The sequence below is a fragment of the Hyalella azteca genome, unplaced genomic scaffold, assembly GCF_000764305.2.
Source record: "Hyalella azteca isolate HAZT.00-mixed unplaced genomic scaffold, Hazt_2.0.2 contig14003, whole genome shotgun sequence".
Classification (NCBI taxonomy): Eukaryota; Metazoa; Arthropoda; class Malacostraca; order Amphipoda; family Hyalellidae; genus Hyalella; species Hyalella azteca.
Genome location: NW_025943904.1, coordinates 1 through 18,602, shown reverse-complemented (window position 1 = coordinate 18,602; position 18,602 = coordinate 1). Strand labels below are relative to the sequence as shown.

The 18,602-nt window shown below is 38.2% G+C and overlaps 1 protein-coding gene across 1 annotated transcript; it reads left to right on the top strand.

The window, feature by feature from the left end:
* Positions 1-3,866: 3,866 nt before the first annotated feature.
* On the top strand, positions 3,867-11,925 carry LOC125178956 (the record flags this gene model as incomplete). Its single annotated transcript, XM_047883911.1, has 5 exons — positions 3,867-4,174; positions 4,334-4,438; positions 4,834-4,920; positions 11,460-11,542; positions 11,799-11,925. Coding segments are annotated over exons 1-5 (562 nt in total), but the record flags the coding sequence as incomplete, so codon positions are not given.
* Positions 11,926-18,602: the final 6,677 nt, after the last annotated feature.

Sequence of the window (18,602 nt, the reverse complement as noted above, 5' to 3'; positions counted from 1 at the left end):
GCAAGATCAGTCGTTATAAAGTTCGATTGGCAGTTCGATACTTTTCTTTTATAAACCTATAGAGTAAAACGCCTCATAGTAAAATACCCATGGTCCATTTAAATACAGTATCACACCAAAAAGATCAATATAATCTATATACCTGGCTTTTTTAATAAATACATATACACTATATCTATGACACCTAATTCTAGGTATAATATGTAATTAATAATAAGTAATACAACGCCAAGATCAAAAATATATTCGGCATTTTTGTCTCATCACACAACACATACAACCATAAAAAACACGCATGTTTGTCTCATCACGCAAGTTGCAACACGCATGTTTGTGCCATTAAGGACACGTAAAATAAAAAAATATGCGCTTAAAAATTAATTTTTAAAGACGACACTTCTAAAGAATCCTGTGACTTTGATGTTACACATGTACAATGAATTTATAATTTTATTTTCAAATATAAAAAACAATTTTCAAACTTTTTTAATATATAACAATTTTGTAAATTTTCAAAAATTATTTATTCTGTCAACTGATTCATGCATTGTCTCTGAAAAAAAAGTGTGTCAAATATTGATTTTAAGATTTGTAGCAGGCAGAAAAACAAGTAGTGAAGTCAAAGAGAAGTGTTGCAAAAATGTGTGCGACTGTCTCATCACACAAGACATATTAAATACACATATATTTTTCTGATCACCCGCTGCATATAAAGTACGTAAAACACATGCTGAGTGTGGGCAGGGCGCTACGTGGGGTCGCGGCTCATCAAGCTGCGCAAGAGCCAATGGCGCGACCGCAACCTCGACGTCATTCAGAAGAAGGTGGCAGAGAAGCAACTCCTTGGACTCAAATAAACTTTATATTATTTGCTGCTCCTTCTCTTCCAATAATGTCAATATTATTGCGCTCTACCCGGTTTCAAATTATGTCAATATGATTGGGTTCTCATTCCACTTTATTAATGTTAAAATTATTGGGCTCTTCTCAGGTATAAACAAGTCAAATTATACTGGGCGCTCTTCGGACTGGAAAAATCACAATATTATTGAATGTTCCTTGTGCTTAAATAATGTAAAAGATATTGGTTACTCTTCCGTGTCAGAAGATAAGATATTATTGGTTCTACTCGGGCTAAAAAAATTAAATATTAGGTATTGGATTCAGCTTGGACTCAAGTAATGGCAATATCATTAGATGTTCCTCAGACTCGAAAAAATCTTCTGTAACTCTAATAACGTCAATATTATTAAGTGCTACGCGTGCTTAATTAAATAATGTCAAAACTGTTAGTTGGTAATGGAACTTGAATCATTTTCAACTTTTTGGCGTGCAAAGAGACATTTTTAATTTTATTCTATAAGTTATGTGTGAGGTAGCACGTCATAACCCTTGCTCCCATCTAACTTAAATCAATTATGCGTCGTAATGTTTCAACTCACTTTACATGCTGGATCTCGTCTCGTATTTGATACGGAATAATGAAAGCTCGCTATTTAATTATTTTCAATTGCGCTAGATTAAAATGTGCACTTATACCTTGCGCTTATTATTATCCTTGACAACAATAATAGCAAGACTAGTAATGGCTATAATGACAACAAGATGTCTAGCTTTCTGTGCTCGATACGCAGCCGAGCTATAGCGTTCGCCTCTCTCAAACTTACATTTGTCGCGATATTAAATATTGTAGAGACTACAGAAACTAATTTAATGAGTGTTAGTGCATCAATTCAGTGTCTAACACTCCATCACCACACACGTGACATGTGCTGTCGGGAGCCTACATCGCCCCGACATCTTGGTTGCCATCATCAACCCACTCGTGGCATTAGCTGTTCAATGTCGTCGTCAGTCAAGCTTCCTGCTCGCCATGCTGTTGTTTTAATTCTCCATCCTGTTAGTGGCGACTAGTGAGACGGGTTACGGATCTGTTTTTCAGAGACTAGGGCCACACTGTTAGTTCCACGAAAATCAATGGCTCTCTGACCCACCAAAAATATTTTTGTTTGCATTTAAGCAACACCTTGGGCAATCCAGGTACTAATTTATCAACCATGCATAATTGGATGGATAGCTGAGTTAGCCAAGAGCTGAAAGAACTTGTCTCTGTTGAGTGTGAGAAATAGTCTGTAACTGAACGAATTGTCTGGAGTAACCAGTTTCCTGCATACGATCTGCGACAACTCAATCATATTCTGAAAGTCAATTCCTTCGCTGCCAAGATATCCGGGATAGAAAGATACTGGAAGAGAATATTAGTACAAGCAGGGTTGACTTCCGCATCCGAGATATTTTCATTGAAAAATCGTACACCTCAGTCCAGAAAACACAAGTTGTTGACATTTCAGATTTTTAATAAAATAATGCACGTTTTCTTTGTTTACCCTAGTAGTTGGAATGATTAATGAATGTGCATAATGNTTAAAAAACGAGGGCTGTGTAATATGACTTGCGTGCGCGCATTAAATGACGCACTCAAGTGTAAGTCTTGGTAATTCGGCTTGAATGAACAAAGTTTGACCACCAAAAGGTTTTTTGAATAATGGTGTCATGCTCTGCCGCCCTTCATGCAGTGAGGACAATGAACTTAGTTCCAGCACACACATATTCTTCTTAATTTAGGCGGCAATTTTGTCCAAGAATTTGTGTGCGCTATGTATTTAGAACCTTGACTTATAAAAATTAACGTGCACTATTGATTAACGTGCACTATTGATTAACGTGCACTATTAACTATTGAACCTGAACACGCCCTATTTATAAATTAATATCAAAATAAAATGATACATTTTTGAGACGTTCACTACAAACTTGCACATCGAAACAAAGTTTTGTTTTGGCGATAATTGTCATCATTTCATTCGTTGAAATGTTCATTTCAGATGAATAAAACTGAAAACAATATTTTCTATTAATCCAACCTCGTAAGCCCTCGCAGCTCGTATCGTCTGTCAAATATTCATATTTTAATCAGAACATTTTCAACGTTTATGACCACGTGCATGTGATTTTCTGAGGAAGAATGAGCCTTTTCATCAAAGTAAAATTAAAAACTTCAAAGTTTCTTGCGATGATGAGCTGCCGTCACGCTATGAGTGGTCGGACTGCGTGTCGGCCGATGATCGGGGCAGCACTCGCGCTGTTGGTAGACGAGCGGGACGCCGAGGTCGGTCCAGAGGCCGTACCACAAGAACTCAAGTACACGTAGCGGTTTAATTACACGTGGCGGTTAAGTACAAGTAGCGATCTAAGCACATGTAGCCAACTAGGTACATGTACCGACCTAAATACTGGTAGCGACCTCAGTACTTGTAGCTACCTAAGTGCTCGTAACTATACTAATTAAGTGCTCGCAGCGGCCTAAGTATACGTAGCGACCAATTTCTCGTCTGCGTGATTGGTGGGTTTTGCTTGAAATGCTATTAGGGATTGGCCGACGGAGTTACGAACTCGTAACTATTTTCGATAGTACGGCCCTAGTAATTTACAGAAGCTCCATTTCTACACTGCATTAGCACCCAAAATATTTAAGAGTTCGTAACTCCGTCAGCCAATCACTGAAAGCTTTTCTAGCTAAACCCACCAATCACAGACGCGAAATGTGCCGCTACGTGTACTATGTATGCTACGCGCAATTATTATTGAGGTATTGTATTTCACCATTTATGATTATTTTCTCGGCACAGAAGAAGACGGTTGCTGTAAGTCGGTCGATAAAGACGTCAGTGGTAGATGCTATAGTAGACGCTGCTGGTTAGTTCATCTTGAGTGAAAAAAAATTGAATTATGTGGTTGCTGAATGCAAGTCCTGGTCAAAATTCGGCCACATCATCAAAGTTTTTCGTTCTTGGTTATTTATCTCTACTCTTGACGACATTTTGCTGCTTGCTGCTTATCCTGGAGTGTGAAGGACGCTTCAAAGCTTGGAAGTCGGTGGCGGTGAACACGACTTTCCTCGCGACGATAGCAGTGCAAAACTCCAGTTACATCCTCCGCTCCATCGTACAATGCATGAACCGGGCCACGACTTTGGACTGGGTTTACGTAGCCTGTTACACACCCATGCAGGAGGCAGGGGAATGTTCCCTCTGGGGATATGAAGCCTCAGTTAATCTTCCATCGGATTCAGGAGCACAACAATCTCACTGCAAGCTCTTCTACCAAGATGATGGTGAGTGCAGTGAACATTGAAGCGAGTGCGGCGCGTTATTATTATTCGCTTGAAAATCGTTGAAGGTGTTATTTATTTGCTGATTTATACATTTATACGTGGGAGGAATTAATATAATGCTTTTAGGAAGACTAACGTGTCTATGTTGCTCTCCTCGAGGCTGCGTGCTGGCGAACGGGTCACTGGCGGCACCTGGGACTTCGTTCTACAGCGCTCAGTACTCCGACGTCTTCATCACGTGTCAGCTCAACGGGCGCATTCATCGTAAGATAATATTATCAAATATTCTGTTTTGTTTCCATTATTCCATTAATAAATTTCTAGCTGGACATCCAACGCATTTATTTAAATGTACGATTTACTATTTACTTAACTTTTAAAAATGAGTTATTTGCTTATTGTGCTACAAACAAGGTCTTGCCATAAAACGGATCCTTACTACTCTATTTTAGAGCAGTAGTTATCAGCCTTAGTTCAGTTCCTAATTCAACTAAAAGTTCTTAACAAAATCGATTGAAAATCTTAGCTGACTGACTAGCGAACCCATAAGGACTAACAGGTAATGTAGTTTCGTGTATCTTTAATGTTCATGTAGATTTGTTAAAATTTTTCATACTATGAAATATTACGAAACCACACACAAATTTGTTTGACTTCAGAAATGTGCGAGTTCGAAGGCCAGCTCTACAATCTGAACGAAACGATCGGGTGCCTTCTCTGTACCACAGTCGGCGTCACGTACGGTGGTAAGTCTTGATATAATTCGATTTCACTGTTCTTATGCTTAACAACTGTTCAGCTTTCGATATACATAATTATATTGAATCTTATCAACTTATGAGCTGTCGATACGCTCTCACCAATTGAATTGTCGGATAATTTGTTGAACACTTCGGTCTTGATTGTGGAGAATAGGTTACACCCGGGGATATCGTACGGGCAATGGGCTACACCTGAGGATGTCGTACGGGTGTAACTCATCTTTCATATAAATTAACTAATGTACTACCGATACGCGTGATCAATCACGTTAACTTATCATCTGATTGGCCTAATCGTACTGCACAAGTTATTATGACAATGTTTAAAAAAATAAGCTTTTACTATTCCCCACTTACATTTCAATTTTATATAATTCCTTGTCTCGCTCATTTGTTTACTCTCAAAATTTTGCCAATCTCATAAATTTGAATTTTCACCATTTCAACATTCTCTGATAATTCTAGATTTCCACCTATGTTCCACCGTCCCCAAACATTTGTATATTCTCGTCGTATAAAAGGTCTCCAACAATTGTACGTTACCACAACAGAAAGGGAGTCAAGGCATACAAATCAATGGTAACTAAGATACTCTTAGCTCACCGAGGTCGCAGCATGGGACCACGCCCAAAACGCTGGAATGTCAGGCTACATAATTAGCTGAATTTTCGATACACTCACGTGATTCAAAATTTCTGTTGAATATTAGGTCATATCAGTCAGTAAAATTATCTATCTGTCACATTACTGTTAAAGAGTCTATTATATCAGTTAACTTAAATATCTCAGAGTTGTGCACCACGTAAGAAATATTTGTGCCGTAAGAAATATTGGGATACGTTAAAATGGATGCGAGTAAACGCTTCTGCCTACTCTCAGTATGCCACATGCATTCAGATACGTATTTAAAATACTGAAAAGTGTCCACCCTTCTGTTCGAGCAACAGGCCTGCGTCCTGTCATAATACAATCCACGATTTTGTTCCCAAGTTTGATTGGATACTCTGTAGATGGATTATGCATTTAGCTTTTAGATTAGTTCCCGATTGTACGAACAATGTTTGGTTATTTGGTCGACATTTGGTCGTCTGGGTAGCGGGATCAAAGGCAACGAGTTTAATTAACACTGCTTAAGTCCGAGGCAAGAGTTACTGCTGCTATTGACTATAGCAGCGGTCAATTAGTTATCTGAGATAATATATTGTACAGAGTTGTAAATTAGTACTCTTTCGTGTACTTTATGTTAATACAAATTAAAATGAAACAAAATGCATGTAATGCGATTTGTTGTCGAACATATTAGAATAACAAACATTATTGTCTGACGTTGTCTGAGATTTCGGCTTAACGAACGTTATCTTCTATATTGAGGAACTAAAAAGTCTCCAGTACGCAAGGTAATAATGAATATGTCTCAAGATATAACGATAACCTTTTATATCATTACTGAAATACTTCTAAGCATATATATACCATTGTCCAGTACAGATTAACATATCTACGGCCGTTTCAACGGAAACTACTACACTTAAAATTCCCAATCGCCGCCTGCTCCCGCATTTCATTCTCTCATTCTGTATTTCTTTTCTCCGAAAAAGAATTGGAAATTCTTATAATAGTAGTCCAATTGGATGCCCAATTATCACATTCGTGCATTGCCCGTTAAAAGTTATACGAAATAGAAACCTGGGCTAGAAGCCCACGCAATCAAAGCCATTTCATATATCTCGATATAAAAATTTAACTTAATTGACTGACATTCTTGTTCAAAGTCCAATCAATTGGCTTGCATTTGTGTTCAAAGTTGAACCCAAAGCCTAGTCTCTGGTGCAGCGAATGAAAATGTCATCAACACATGACAGTTCAACTACAAACGCACGCCCGCGGAAATTGATAAATTATTTTATGATTCGTCTGCTGCAAGTTTCGACTGATGCATTATACATGTTCAACAGACGAATATTCACCTGTTGCACTAATGATTCGTCTGTTGCATTATTCGATTCGTCTGTCGCATTACATGGATCGTCTGTTCTGTTGCACTAATGATTCGTCTGTTGCATTCCGCTAGGCTAGGCTGCACTATAGGCTTTGGGTTCAACTTTGAACATAAATGCCGGCTATCCTTAATTAAGATATGATTACAAAAATCGGTCGTAATGAATATTTCGTCAAGTTACGAAATATTTCCGACTAGCGAAATACCCTAGAAAATGGGAATAATGCATTAATGACACTGCCACCTCAGTACCCGAGATATTATAGTGCCAACAACTAAGGTATTGCTGCTGTGAAACAGTTTTATTACTTCCACAGTAACCATGGTATTACAACAGCCGTAACAGAGGAATGTTAGCCAAAGCCTACCTATAGGCAGGGTTGGTGATTTTTTTGATTAAAAAAAATCAAAAAAATAAAAAATCAATGATTTTTGTGATTTTTTCACGATTTTTTTATTTATTTGATTTTTTTGATTTATTCAACTTTTTTGTCTTTTTGAAGTGTTATTTTTAATGTTGCAATTAGCCTACTAACAATAACAGTATATGGATCATAATGGATGGCTAAAAAGGGCACTTATTGCCTTCAATAATAGCGAGAAACCCGCTATGGGCCCATGACCCTCAGTGGGCTCGCTGCCCCATGTTACCCTATCTACAGCCGCTTCAACGGAAATGAACAACTGCTACACTTAAAATTCCCAATCGCCGCATACTGCGGCATTTCATTCTCTCATTCTGTATTTCTTGTCTTAGAAAAAGAATTGGAAATTCTTATAATAGTAGTCCAATTGGATGCCCAATTATCACATTCGTGCATTGCCCGTTAAAAGTTGTACGAAATATAAACCTGGGCTAGAAGCTCACGCAATCAAATCCATTTCATATATCTCGATATAAAAGTCTGACTTAATTGACTGACATTCTTGTTCAAAGTCCAATCAATTGGCTTGCATTTGTGTTCAAAGTTGAACCCAAAGTCTCTGCTGCAACGAATGAAAATGTCATCAACACATAACAGTTCAACTACAAAAACGCGCCCTCGGAACTTGATAAATTATTTTATGATTCGTCTGCTGCAAGATTCGTCTGATGCATTTTACATGTTCAACAGACGAATATTCACCTGTTGCATCATACGATTCGTCTGTTGCATTATTCGATTCGTCTGTTGCATTAAACGGTTCGTCTGTTCTGTTGTACTAATGATTCATTTGTTGCAATACATGATTCGTCTGTTGCATTCCGCTAGGTATAGGCTGCACTAGGCTTTGGGTTCAACTTTGAACATAAATGCCGGCTATCTTTAATTAAGATATGATTACGAAAATCGGTCGTAATGAATATTTCGTCAAGTTACGAAATATTTCCGACTAGCGAAATACCCTATAAAATAGGAATAATGCATTAATGACACTGCCGCCTCAGTACCCGAGGTATTACAGTGTCAGCAGCTATGGTATTGCTGCTGTGAAACAGTTTTATTACTTCTACAGTAATAATATTATTACAACAGCCGTAACTGAGGTATGTTAGCCAAAGCCTATCTTTCTACAGGGTCATCAATATCTAGCGTTACATTGTTTTTTTTTTTGAAAATCAATACACTCACAAAACAGTCAAATGTGTCGTATGGAACCATGTCGACTGTTTTCCGGAAGGACATAAAGTTGCCCCCATTCAAGCATATCAAAAAACACCAACTGTCTGCTCAAGTTCTTAACAAACGTCTCCAAAGATCCAAGATTCTTCTTTCCCGCATTCATGATGGCACGTTGCCAAACCTCGCTTTCAGCGTTGAGAAGATATTCAATGTTGAACACCACTTCAACTCCCAAAATGATCGAATTTGTTCGAAGAATGGGACGAAGGATCCCATGTGGTGACTAGGAAGCAATGCCCGACCTCAGTGATGGTCTGGGCAGCCGTAACAGAGTCCTCAAGGAGTCCCCTCTTTTTTGTTGACAAAGGGGTGAAATTGAATCAGAAGAACTATCGAGATGCCATCCTTGTTTTATGCATTGTTGCCCTGGGCACGAAAGCACTTAAAAAACGCCCCTGGTCGTTCCAGCAGGACTCTGCACCATCCCATGAGGCCAAATCGACTCAGGAGTGGCTGTCCGAGAATGTTCCCCACTTCATTACCAAAGATGAATGGCCCCCATCGTCACCCGATCTGAATCCTCTGGATTTTGGGATCTGGTCATACCTTGAGAGCAAGGTCTCGACCGTTCACCATAGCAGTTTGGACGCCCTAGAGGTCAAACTGCTGAAGAAGTGGGCCAAAATCCCGCAGAGTGTCATTCGTGACTCGTGTAAGGCTTTCTCTAAGCGTCTACAACTCGTGATTGATGCAGATGGTGGACATATTGAATGAAATTGTGGGAATTGTATCTCTGAACCTCTGCCTACATAAATACATTTCCAAACTTTCACAATTGTGTTTCATTTCATAGTTCTAACCACTCAAAGTTGTAACGCTAAATATTGATGACCCTGTAGTAACCAAGGTATTTGAACAGCAGTAACCGAGGTTTCACAACTGCAGTAACCGAGTTATATCAGTAACCGAGTTACATCAGTAACTGAGTTACATCAGTAACTCACTATCAATAGATCTACTAGTTTTATGTCCTATAAATCTACCAGACTCTACCCTCTATACACACCGACTAGTAGTGACTGACTGCACTGTTCCCATTTAATTCAGACCAATAAACCAATACTAAACACAAACTGAATGATAACCAAACCAACCTCATACGACTTGAAACGAGACTTAAGTTATGAGAAAATCTAATACTGTTTGAAATAAACATGTGCACAATTCAAATATTTTATATCCATTCACTGCATTTAATTATTTTATATATAGTCTTATAATTGTAATTGATTTGTTTCTAGTTTTAAATTCACATATTTAAAGATTGAAATTAAATATTTTAATTAGAATTCTTGTATTAGGGTGGAAAATCTTTCTTATTGCCTAAAAGGTCAATACAATCTCAACCTCTCAATATACAGGGTGGGGGAGAACCGATTGAGCAGTTTTGAGGTAAAATAAGAGTAATGGAGGTACATAAAGAAGAAAGTTTATTTTCCTAGAGGTTAGCATAACATACCATTTAGAATACTTATGTTTTGAAAACAATATCTGGAAGATGGGGGCTGTTAGCTGCAACACACTGTTGGAGTCGTTCTCGGAGGAGGGAGTAACCGTGATAGTGAATTCCGATCGCTATGCTGCAATGTTGCAAAATTTCTTGCAGCCTATGATGGAAAACATCGTTGAAAATGAAGCATTGGGAGACATGTGGTTTTAGCAGGATGGGGCTACAGCTCACACAGCCCGAATGTCACTCAATGTTTTGAGACTCACTGTTTTGAGACGCATGTTTCCCGGAGGTCTGGTGTCTCTGAGGGGGTGATTTACGGTGGCCTGCAAAGTCACCTGATTTGAGCATTTGCGATTTCTTTCTTTGGGGACATCTAAAAGAAAGGGTGTTCTGAAGTCACCCTCACACCCTACCACAGCTAAGGGAACAGATTAATGCAGCAGAGGTTATGGCCATACCTCGCCATGTGTGTGAATGTGCTGTATGAAACTTCTGAGAACGACTCCAAGTCTCCAACAGTGTGATGCAGCTAACAAACACCATTTTCCTGATATTGTTTTCAAAACATAAGTATTTTAAATGGTATGTTATGCTAATCTTGAGGAAAATAAACTTTCTTCTTTATGTACCTCCATTACTCTTTTATTTCGCCCTAAAACTGTTCAATCAGTTCTGCCCCACCTTGTATAAGCTAGCTAACACATTTAAATTGTATATTGTAATCAATATATAACAAATAGTCAAATAGTTAAAGACTTCTTATAGCCTTGTAAGAATTAGCTAAGCTGCTAGCTGTGTACAATGTATTGCAACATTTGATGCCTCTGTACCAAAAACATTCAATTTATTGGAACCTAATACACACTAAAGGCAACAAGTTTATATACCAATTTGTCATTCATAGTACATTTATACTAAACCATGAATAACAATACCTCAATATAAATTAAAGACTGCCACTTAATATATTTAAATATATGAAAAAATCAAAAAAATAAAAAAAATAAAAAAAATCATGATTTTTTATAAAAAAATCAAGTGATTTAATAACATGATTTAATCATTTTGATTTAATCATTGCCAACACTGCTCTATAGTAACGGAGGTATTTTAACAGCAGTAACCAGGGTATTACAACTGCCGTAACCGAGTTATATCAGTAACAGAGTTACATCAGCAACTGAGTTACATCAGCAACAGAGTTACATCAGTAACTGAGTTACATCAGCAACTGAGTTACATCAGCAACAGAGTTACATCAGTAACAGAGTTACATCAGTAACTGAGTTACATCAGTAACAGAGTTGCTTCAGTAACTGATTTACATCAGTAACAGAGTTGCTTCAGTAACAGAGTTACATCAGTAACCGTGATATTGCACTGCCCAAAGTCTTGTCTGTTTTCACAGACACTAAACAACGTCGCGTCTTGGACGTCGCGCTGCCGCCGAGGGACACGTGCTGCGCTCAGGCAGCCGACGGATACTGTCTGGTAAAAGTTGATATAATTTCTTGATAATAATCAGATAATAGGTCCATGATTTAACTCATGCTCATTGATTATTGGCTTTGATTGAGTGCAAGTTAGGTTAATGTCTATTTATAAATTCAACCAAAAGGTGGGCATTCATTTATGAGACACTTGTAAGTTTGATAGATCGATTTGCGTAATGATTTTACTTATACTTTGTAAACCTTTTAAAATGAGTCATTAACTACATCATTAATACTATTTTTTATAAATAAAGGTGGCGGAATGCGCTGCCACCCCCATAGGCTTCTGCGAGGCGAAGACTCGGTGCGAGGCGCGAGGTCTGCCGCTGGCCTCACGGGAACTGTACTACAACTACAGCCGCATCACACAGCTTGCTCCCAGTGAGTTGACAGTCTGGTAGTTAGTATAGCCAAGGCAATAGTAAGAATTTTGAGACTAGTGATGAAAAATCGACGCGACTCTCCATGGATTTTGAGTTCTGATATAAATTAGATCTTGGATTGAACGTTGAGGTAGAAATCACAAATCAGCAGGGTATAACGTAATGAATTCTATATATTGGATACTGAGCATCTAATGATTCTTAGATATTGAACCCATTGTTCTTGTTTGTTCATAGCGGGCTTTTGGTTCTGGATGAACATACATCGAGGGGCAGACATGGTATGGCGTTGGATGCCAAGTATGGAGCCCATGGGGAACATTATCGACGCTTCGGGAACTTATGATTGTGCTGAGCTGTTCCTCGGAACATCCGGCTTCTACCGCGTTTCGTGTGCCGCAAATGACGAAGAGTGCGCACTTTGTTACGATCCTGCGACAACCTTGCCGTCGTGCTGAGCATGAGAGAGAGAACCCATGCAGCTTCGTAAGCAGTTCCTTGCAGAGGTAGACTCACTTCGAACATTGTCGGTAATTGTGCCGTATCTTATAGTGGAATTTAATGGGGCTTGAAGCAACCATGCATTGTTACAATTCATTTATTACCATAAGATAACAAGAACAATAGTTGCACCAATAGCTGTTGCTCAAGGTAATGCCTGGCCAGTATCAAATGGTTTAATTTATTTCTTAAGTTTTAAAACAACTAGAATGTTGGTGAAAAATGATTTACTTATAGAATAGAAGTGTCGGCACTGAAGAAATAGGCTCAGATCTCGTGGCACTTTTTTTTTGTTAAGTTACACAGCTCATATCAAGTTAACGGAGTCTACGTAGTCAACTCTGCTCGTGAATTTGAATTAATGTTGACCTGAAGGGATGATTTACTGGGTGGCATTGAATAAACATTTAGTGCATTATATCACGACTTCCGAGTGAATGCCGCTTCTCTTCCCTAAAACAGGATTCGTTTTCATAGTTGAATCCAGATGTTAGAGTGACTCATTTGGATTAAAATGTTGCAGATTCAATCGTTATGTAGGTTACTCAAACAGGTAGAAAAGTAGGTCGAAATCCCCACACCGGCCGATACCATAACCTACTGGTGTATCACGCGACGCACGTTTGATAACAAATCACCTCAGATAATTGAGTAATAATCGTTTATAAACACTTCAATAACATTTTTAATTCCTAATTTTGAGTGATGCACTTTATTCTGAGAGTGAATTTATTTACCTTGAATCTAAATGCCTGTAATGAATTTTTTTATATTAAAGACACGTTATTCTTATTCTACCTACAAGTCTTGACTCAAGAGACTCTCATATGGCCCGGCTATCGTCACGAAGCAACAGGCTTGGCCGGGGAACGAAGAACAAGATTGTTGAATAACTTCCGATTGCGACTTACGTGGGACAATATTTCAGTATTCAATATTTTACTAGCTGAAATTTTTATAATATTTATGGCGATACGATTCAAATTTATCAATAATGTTCATCGGCGCGAGTTAATATTTCCAGCTTGTATTTTTAGAAGACATTGTCATTAAATACAATCGTGTTTGGAGTTTTCGCTGAAATGAACTTGGGAGGACTCGGCATTAAGCTTGCAGGGAAGCCTTAGCTTTTGCTGCGTACATAACCAAAGACCTGTTCGGGTTTATATAAGAATAGTACGTGCCTTTCTTTGCCTACGAAGTTGTTCAGCTCATTCTTGGTCTCAATTGAGTATGACATTTGCGACTTGTCATTGTTATGGATTTAGCCGTATTGTATTATTAGCCTTATTTAATTAGCCTACTTGAGAAAATAAAGATCATACCAGTTCTGGAAATTCGTTCATGATACATGATATTTACCCTACAAGAACTATCCGCGAATGAAATCATTTTGACTTCATAATCGAAATTGAGGCAATTAATTCGATTATAAGATCATTCCATATTGTATTTAAACAGATTTATTATCACTCGCAAACCGTTTTCTCGAGTTTTTCCTTCGTGTGACGCAGGTTTTTTACTTCGCTGCCTGCACAAAGACTCTCACTGCTCTTAAACGCTTGATCGAAAATATGAACATTCCCCTCTACTTTTGAAAAAGTTTTCGATTCCATGCCCATCTTATAAGTTTGTATTGATTTCTATAATAAATAATTGTGGCTAACTGGACACATGCACTGCAAGTGATGATGCTTGAGCAGAGCGACATCTGTGATAGGAGTCAACTTGGTGTTATAAGCAGGCAGGGCAGGGTGGCCCAGTGGTATGGGCAGGGTTGCCCAGTGGTTACAGTTCAGAGTACCATGATTGGCGCAGAGAGGCGCGGGTTCGATCCCAGCTCTGTGCGCCAGTTTCTGGACAGAATCGGCGAGGAGGCCGGGCGGTTAACACAGCAGAATTGTAGCAGTGAGTTGCGAGTTCGAGACCGCAAAATACTGTGAATGTTCTGCGATGTTAAGAATCGGCGAAACGCCTACGGCTTAATAAACGCTGAAAGCGCTATTATTATTATTTATTATAAGAGAACAATGCTGATGGTCATCAGTGCTCTGCATTTCTCTGACACATGTCCAGCCCTTTTCCTGCATATCCATCAAAATCTGCGCTGATATTTGTAGAGTGATTGCGCTTGCTTCAAATTAAGTCGATTCCAAGTGTTTTTGCATATTATGACATTGAATATTGAAATTTAACCAAAATTGTTATACTTATATCCGTGTTGTCATTTAACAATGCTTGACAAAGCTAATGTCGTATTTGAGAGATAAAACTTAATTAGCATAGTCCCATTTTTCTATTGATATCTACGTAACTTAAATGTTGCTAGCATCATTTTAAAGGGGTTCGACCTATTATTTAAAACGAGCATTTAATTTGTATCATTGCGTTAAGTTCATGTTTAGTCAACTGAATGACACGACGAATATTACGAGTCTTTGCGCAGCACTTTTCTGGAGTGAAAACTATTTACATTTTGTCTAGACTTAGAAAGATATGTGATTTGTCAAAATTAAGAAATACCGGTAATCAAATTATGTGTTAGTCGAATTGCGATAGATTAACTTATATTATTATATTGTCGAATTATTAATATATTATTCTTTACTATCAATAAATAATATTTGAGTGTGAGAGAGTATCTATTTGTTTCCTTCATAAATATACAGTATATATAGTGCCTCATGCTCAGTCAGACGACCGATTCTATCCGCGGCAGGTTTGGTGACGTTACAAAGAGAATCTGGGCATTTGGTTGCGTGAATTGTTCTCAGAAATGTATACATCAGTATACATTCAATACATTTCAATTCAATATACATGAGTATACATATACAATGAGTACACATCAGTTGAGCATCTTGCTCACCATCATCACTACGCGTATGATGTGTGGTGCAATAATTTACAGCAGCCGAACATCGTTCACGAAACAGACGTCAGTAAAGTATATGTATATCCTCCTCCCAATGCTACGGCAGTCTATTACCGAGCTGATTTCACAACTGAACGTCAGAAAAAGGTCGAACATTTGCAAACGACTTCTATTTCGACGTTTTTAGCGCATTTTCTCATTTATGGAAAAAATGCACTATTGTGCTCGCCATGTCCGTCCATCTGTCCGTCCGTCCGTGACCTCAAGTTTTCGTCGACGAGAAAATGCGTTCTCTGTCACTCACTGCAGTGAGTACTGAGTTATATTTTTTGAGCTTCCATCCATCTCACGAATTGACCTTCAATTACTACAGCCACACTCGAGAAAAGAACTCATTGGACGAACGACAATCGTTGAAATTATTTGTAATATATTTGGTAGAGATTTATGATACGGTGCACAGTTGAGAATATGGTGCGTAGTCGGTGGAATTCATTTGAGCGATGAATCGTGACTAATTTCTGACAACGACGTGTAACGATACAGCTTTATGATTTATTTTAAACAGGTTCATTTTTTTGCTGTTAAGCCTTGTTTCACTGATTGAACTCTTACGTTACTGTCTAAGACCACACCGAGGCCTCCGTATTCGTCCGTCGCATCTCAGCAGCATGCTGGTAAGTCTTCCACTTCACCGAGGACGAAAATGTAGAAAATTTTGTGACCAATCTAAGTAAGAAATGTAAATACATCTGCTGAATTTTTAATTTCACTACATTCTACCACGTAAATAAGGTAAGTTGAAAGACCCCCATGCAGTAGTCTTTCAGTTTAACGTCAACGAAAAGACTACCGGCGTCATACGCTGCACAATTTCTTCTTGATGGTGCGTGCCCGACCATTCTGTGATTTCCTGAGCGAGTTTTAAAAAATTACAGTTCTATTCAATCCTTAATAGGATTTGACGTTGTGAATCAGAATCATAGAAATTTTGATTCTTAACTCCTTCACGTTAGGCGAAGAAACGTGCAAATGAAATATGATTTTAAAGTCTACGGTTTGAACTCGTACAATTAAACTAACATGTGGTCCTACGGCAAGTCGCTTGTTGCAGCTCCCATCCATACACACATGACCAAATCATACATACGCCTTGGCAAATCTGTCATGGTTGAGATAATTGTTGAACCTTGAATTGATATGCACGATCTACCCGATCTCAGTTCGCAATTCCTGTGTTCACAACACGATAAAATCTTCTGCTTGATCTGATTACAAAAGATCTTTGTATAATAATTAGTCAGTCGTCAAGAACACAAAACTGATTTACATTAATTAGTATCTTTATTTAACTAAAATTTTCAAGCTTCCCAAGAGTTGACCATCGAATTTATAAATTCGTTTGCAAAGTTAAATTTTGCCATTGTGAGAATCCATTTCGGCTTGAAAGAAGAGCTATGTATATAAGGGCAGTAAACTAGCTACAAAGATGCGTTGCACGCGAAAATTTAGAGCTCACAATTTAATATTGGGCTGCTAAATTATTTAACATAAATCAGACACCACAAATTCCCATACTACAACGAAATCAAATCTCACAATAATTATTTCAGTCATAGTTCATTTTTGCATTAATGATATCATTCTTGTCAGCGTGTGCCCTGGTCGCAGCAGGGACCTCACTGGAAAACATCATCAGGTTAATACTTAATTTTACTAATGCAATTATGAGCAGATTTTATTCACAATTGGCATTCCTGTAAACAATAACTTTAACTCTATTATAAGTAATTTCCCATTTGCAATGAGCTAGCTTACAATCTCCTGCTCCAGCCCTTTGCTGACTCAAACCTATTTATCTTGAACAGTTCATGTAAATGATTCGGAATCGGAGAGTTAATAATTTTTTATTTCATTCCAACGTGGGGTTCAATGTTATCTTGCAACCATCACTATTTTAAAAGAATATGCCTTTTATTTATTATTTATATGATAAATGGCGGATTAAGTTCCATGGTGCAAGCTTTGATGTCAATCAGAGTAGCTGATTTCAATTGATCATTTTATACGCCGGTTTATCGTTGCCAGACCTACAGTAGAGGAATTGAACGGCCTGATGCTTCCACCAGAGCTTCCGTGTCGAAATAAATAATTCGAAAGAAATGAATTATTGTTCAAGATACTTGAATGTCAGATTCAGAAAAGCATTAGAAATGATGAGCGACACTCCAGCTCTTTATGCACTTTAGGCTGTAAAACATTTGATTGAAGCTAAATATTACTCATTGCTCTATGCGCATTAATTTAATGATGCAGATTTATGTTCAGATTTTCGGCATTCCAGCGAGGGCTGAAGAATTTTGCGAGGTATTAGTCATGAATGATTTATTAATTTAATTAATTTTATTCGCTTCTTCACGCTGGCGCGATGCCTCATCCATGTAATTGACACAGTATTTATGGTGATTTATTTCGAGCAGTTTTCATTATATTTCTTCTTCTGAATATTAGGGAACTGCCTTAATGATGCTCGTCAGATCTGCTATGCTGATGATGCGTATCTAATAATCATGTTGATATCGACTTGATGTTATGAATATTATAAAGATTCATAAATTTATTGGAAGAGAACTCCGACTCTCATAAATTTTTTAGAAGAAAGTGCCCTGGATTATCCGACCAGGCAGCCGCTGACAGCAGTGACAGGCGGGCAGTCGGCGCGGGCAGCGGGGCACGAGTGACAGACCAAGTCTTATTTAAACAAACTTGCTGTCTTCAGTGCGTACAAGTGCATGTCTAATATATTGTATGAAGATTTAGTTACGGTGTCTGACGTTGCGATTTTTTATTTAAAGCTAATATCGGGCGTGGCACTTAAGATATTATTCCTTTCATAAAGCAAATGAACTCGAGTCGCCGTAAATAGTTGGTAATGGCAGCGATCGTAAACGCTTTAAAAAGGCAAAGCTGATTTATCAAAGGTAATGAATAAGGGAAAACTCCAATAATTGAATCGAAGGGAAGAACCGAGTCAACAAACGAATTGATACAAATAAGAACCTAAATCATGCCGTCTCTGCTAACTGGCCGAGCTCGAAGCTCAGTCGAAATATTAAAGTTATCATTAGAGACCAGTTTTGGAATTGGCTTTTTCCTTATACGAGTACTGATACTGACACTTTGGGGCTTGCTGCTCCCTCTGGAGTGTGAGGGTCGCTTCAAGGAGTGGAGGTCGACGTTGGTAAACACGACGTTACTTGCGACGCATACAACGCAGCACGGCAGCTACGTCGTGCGCT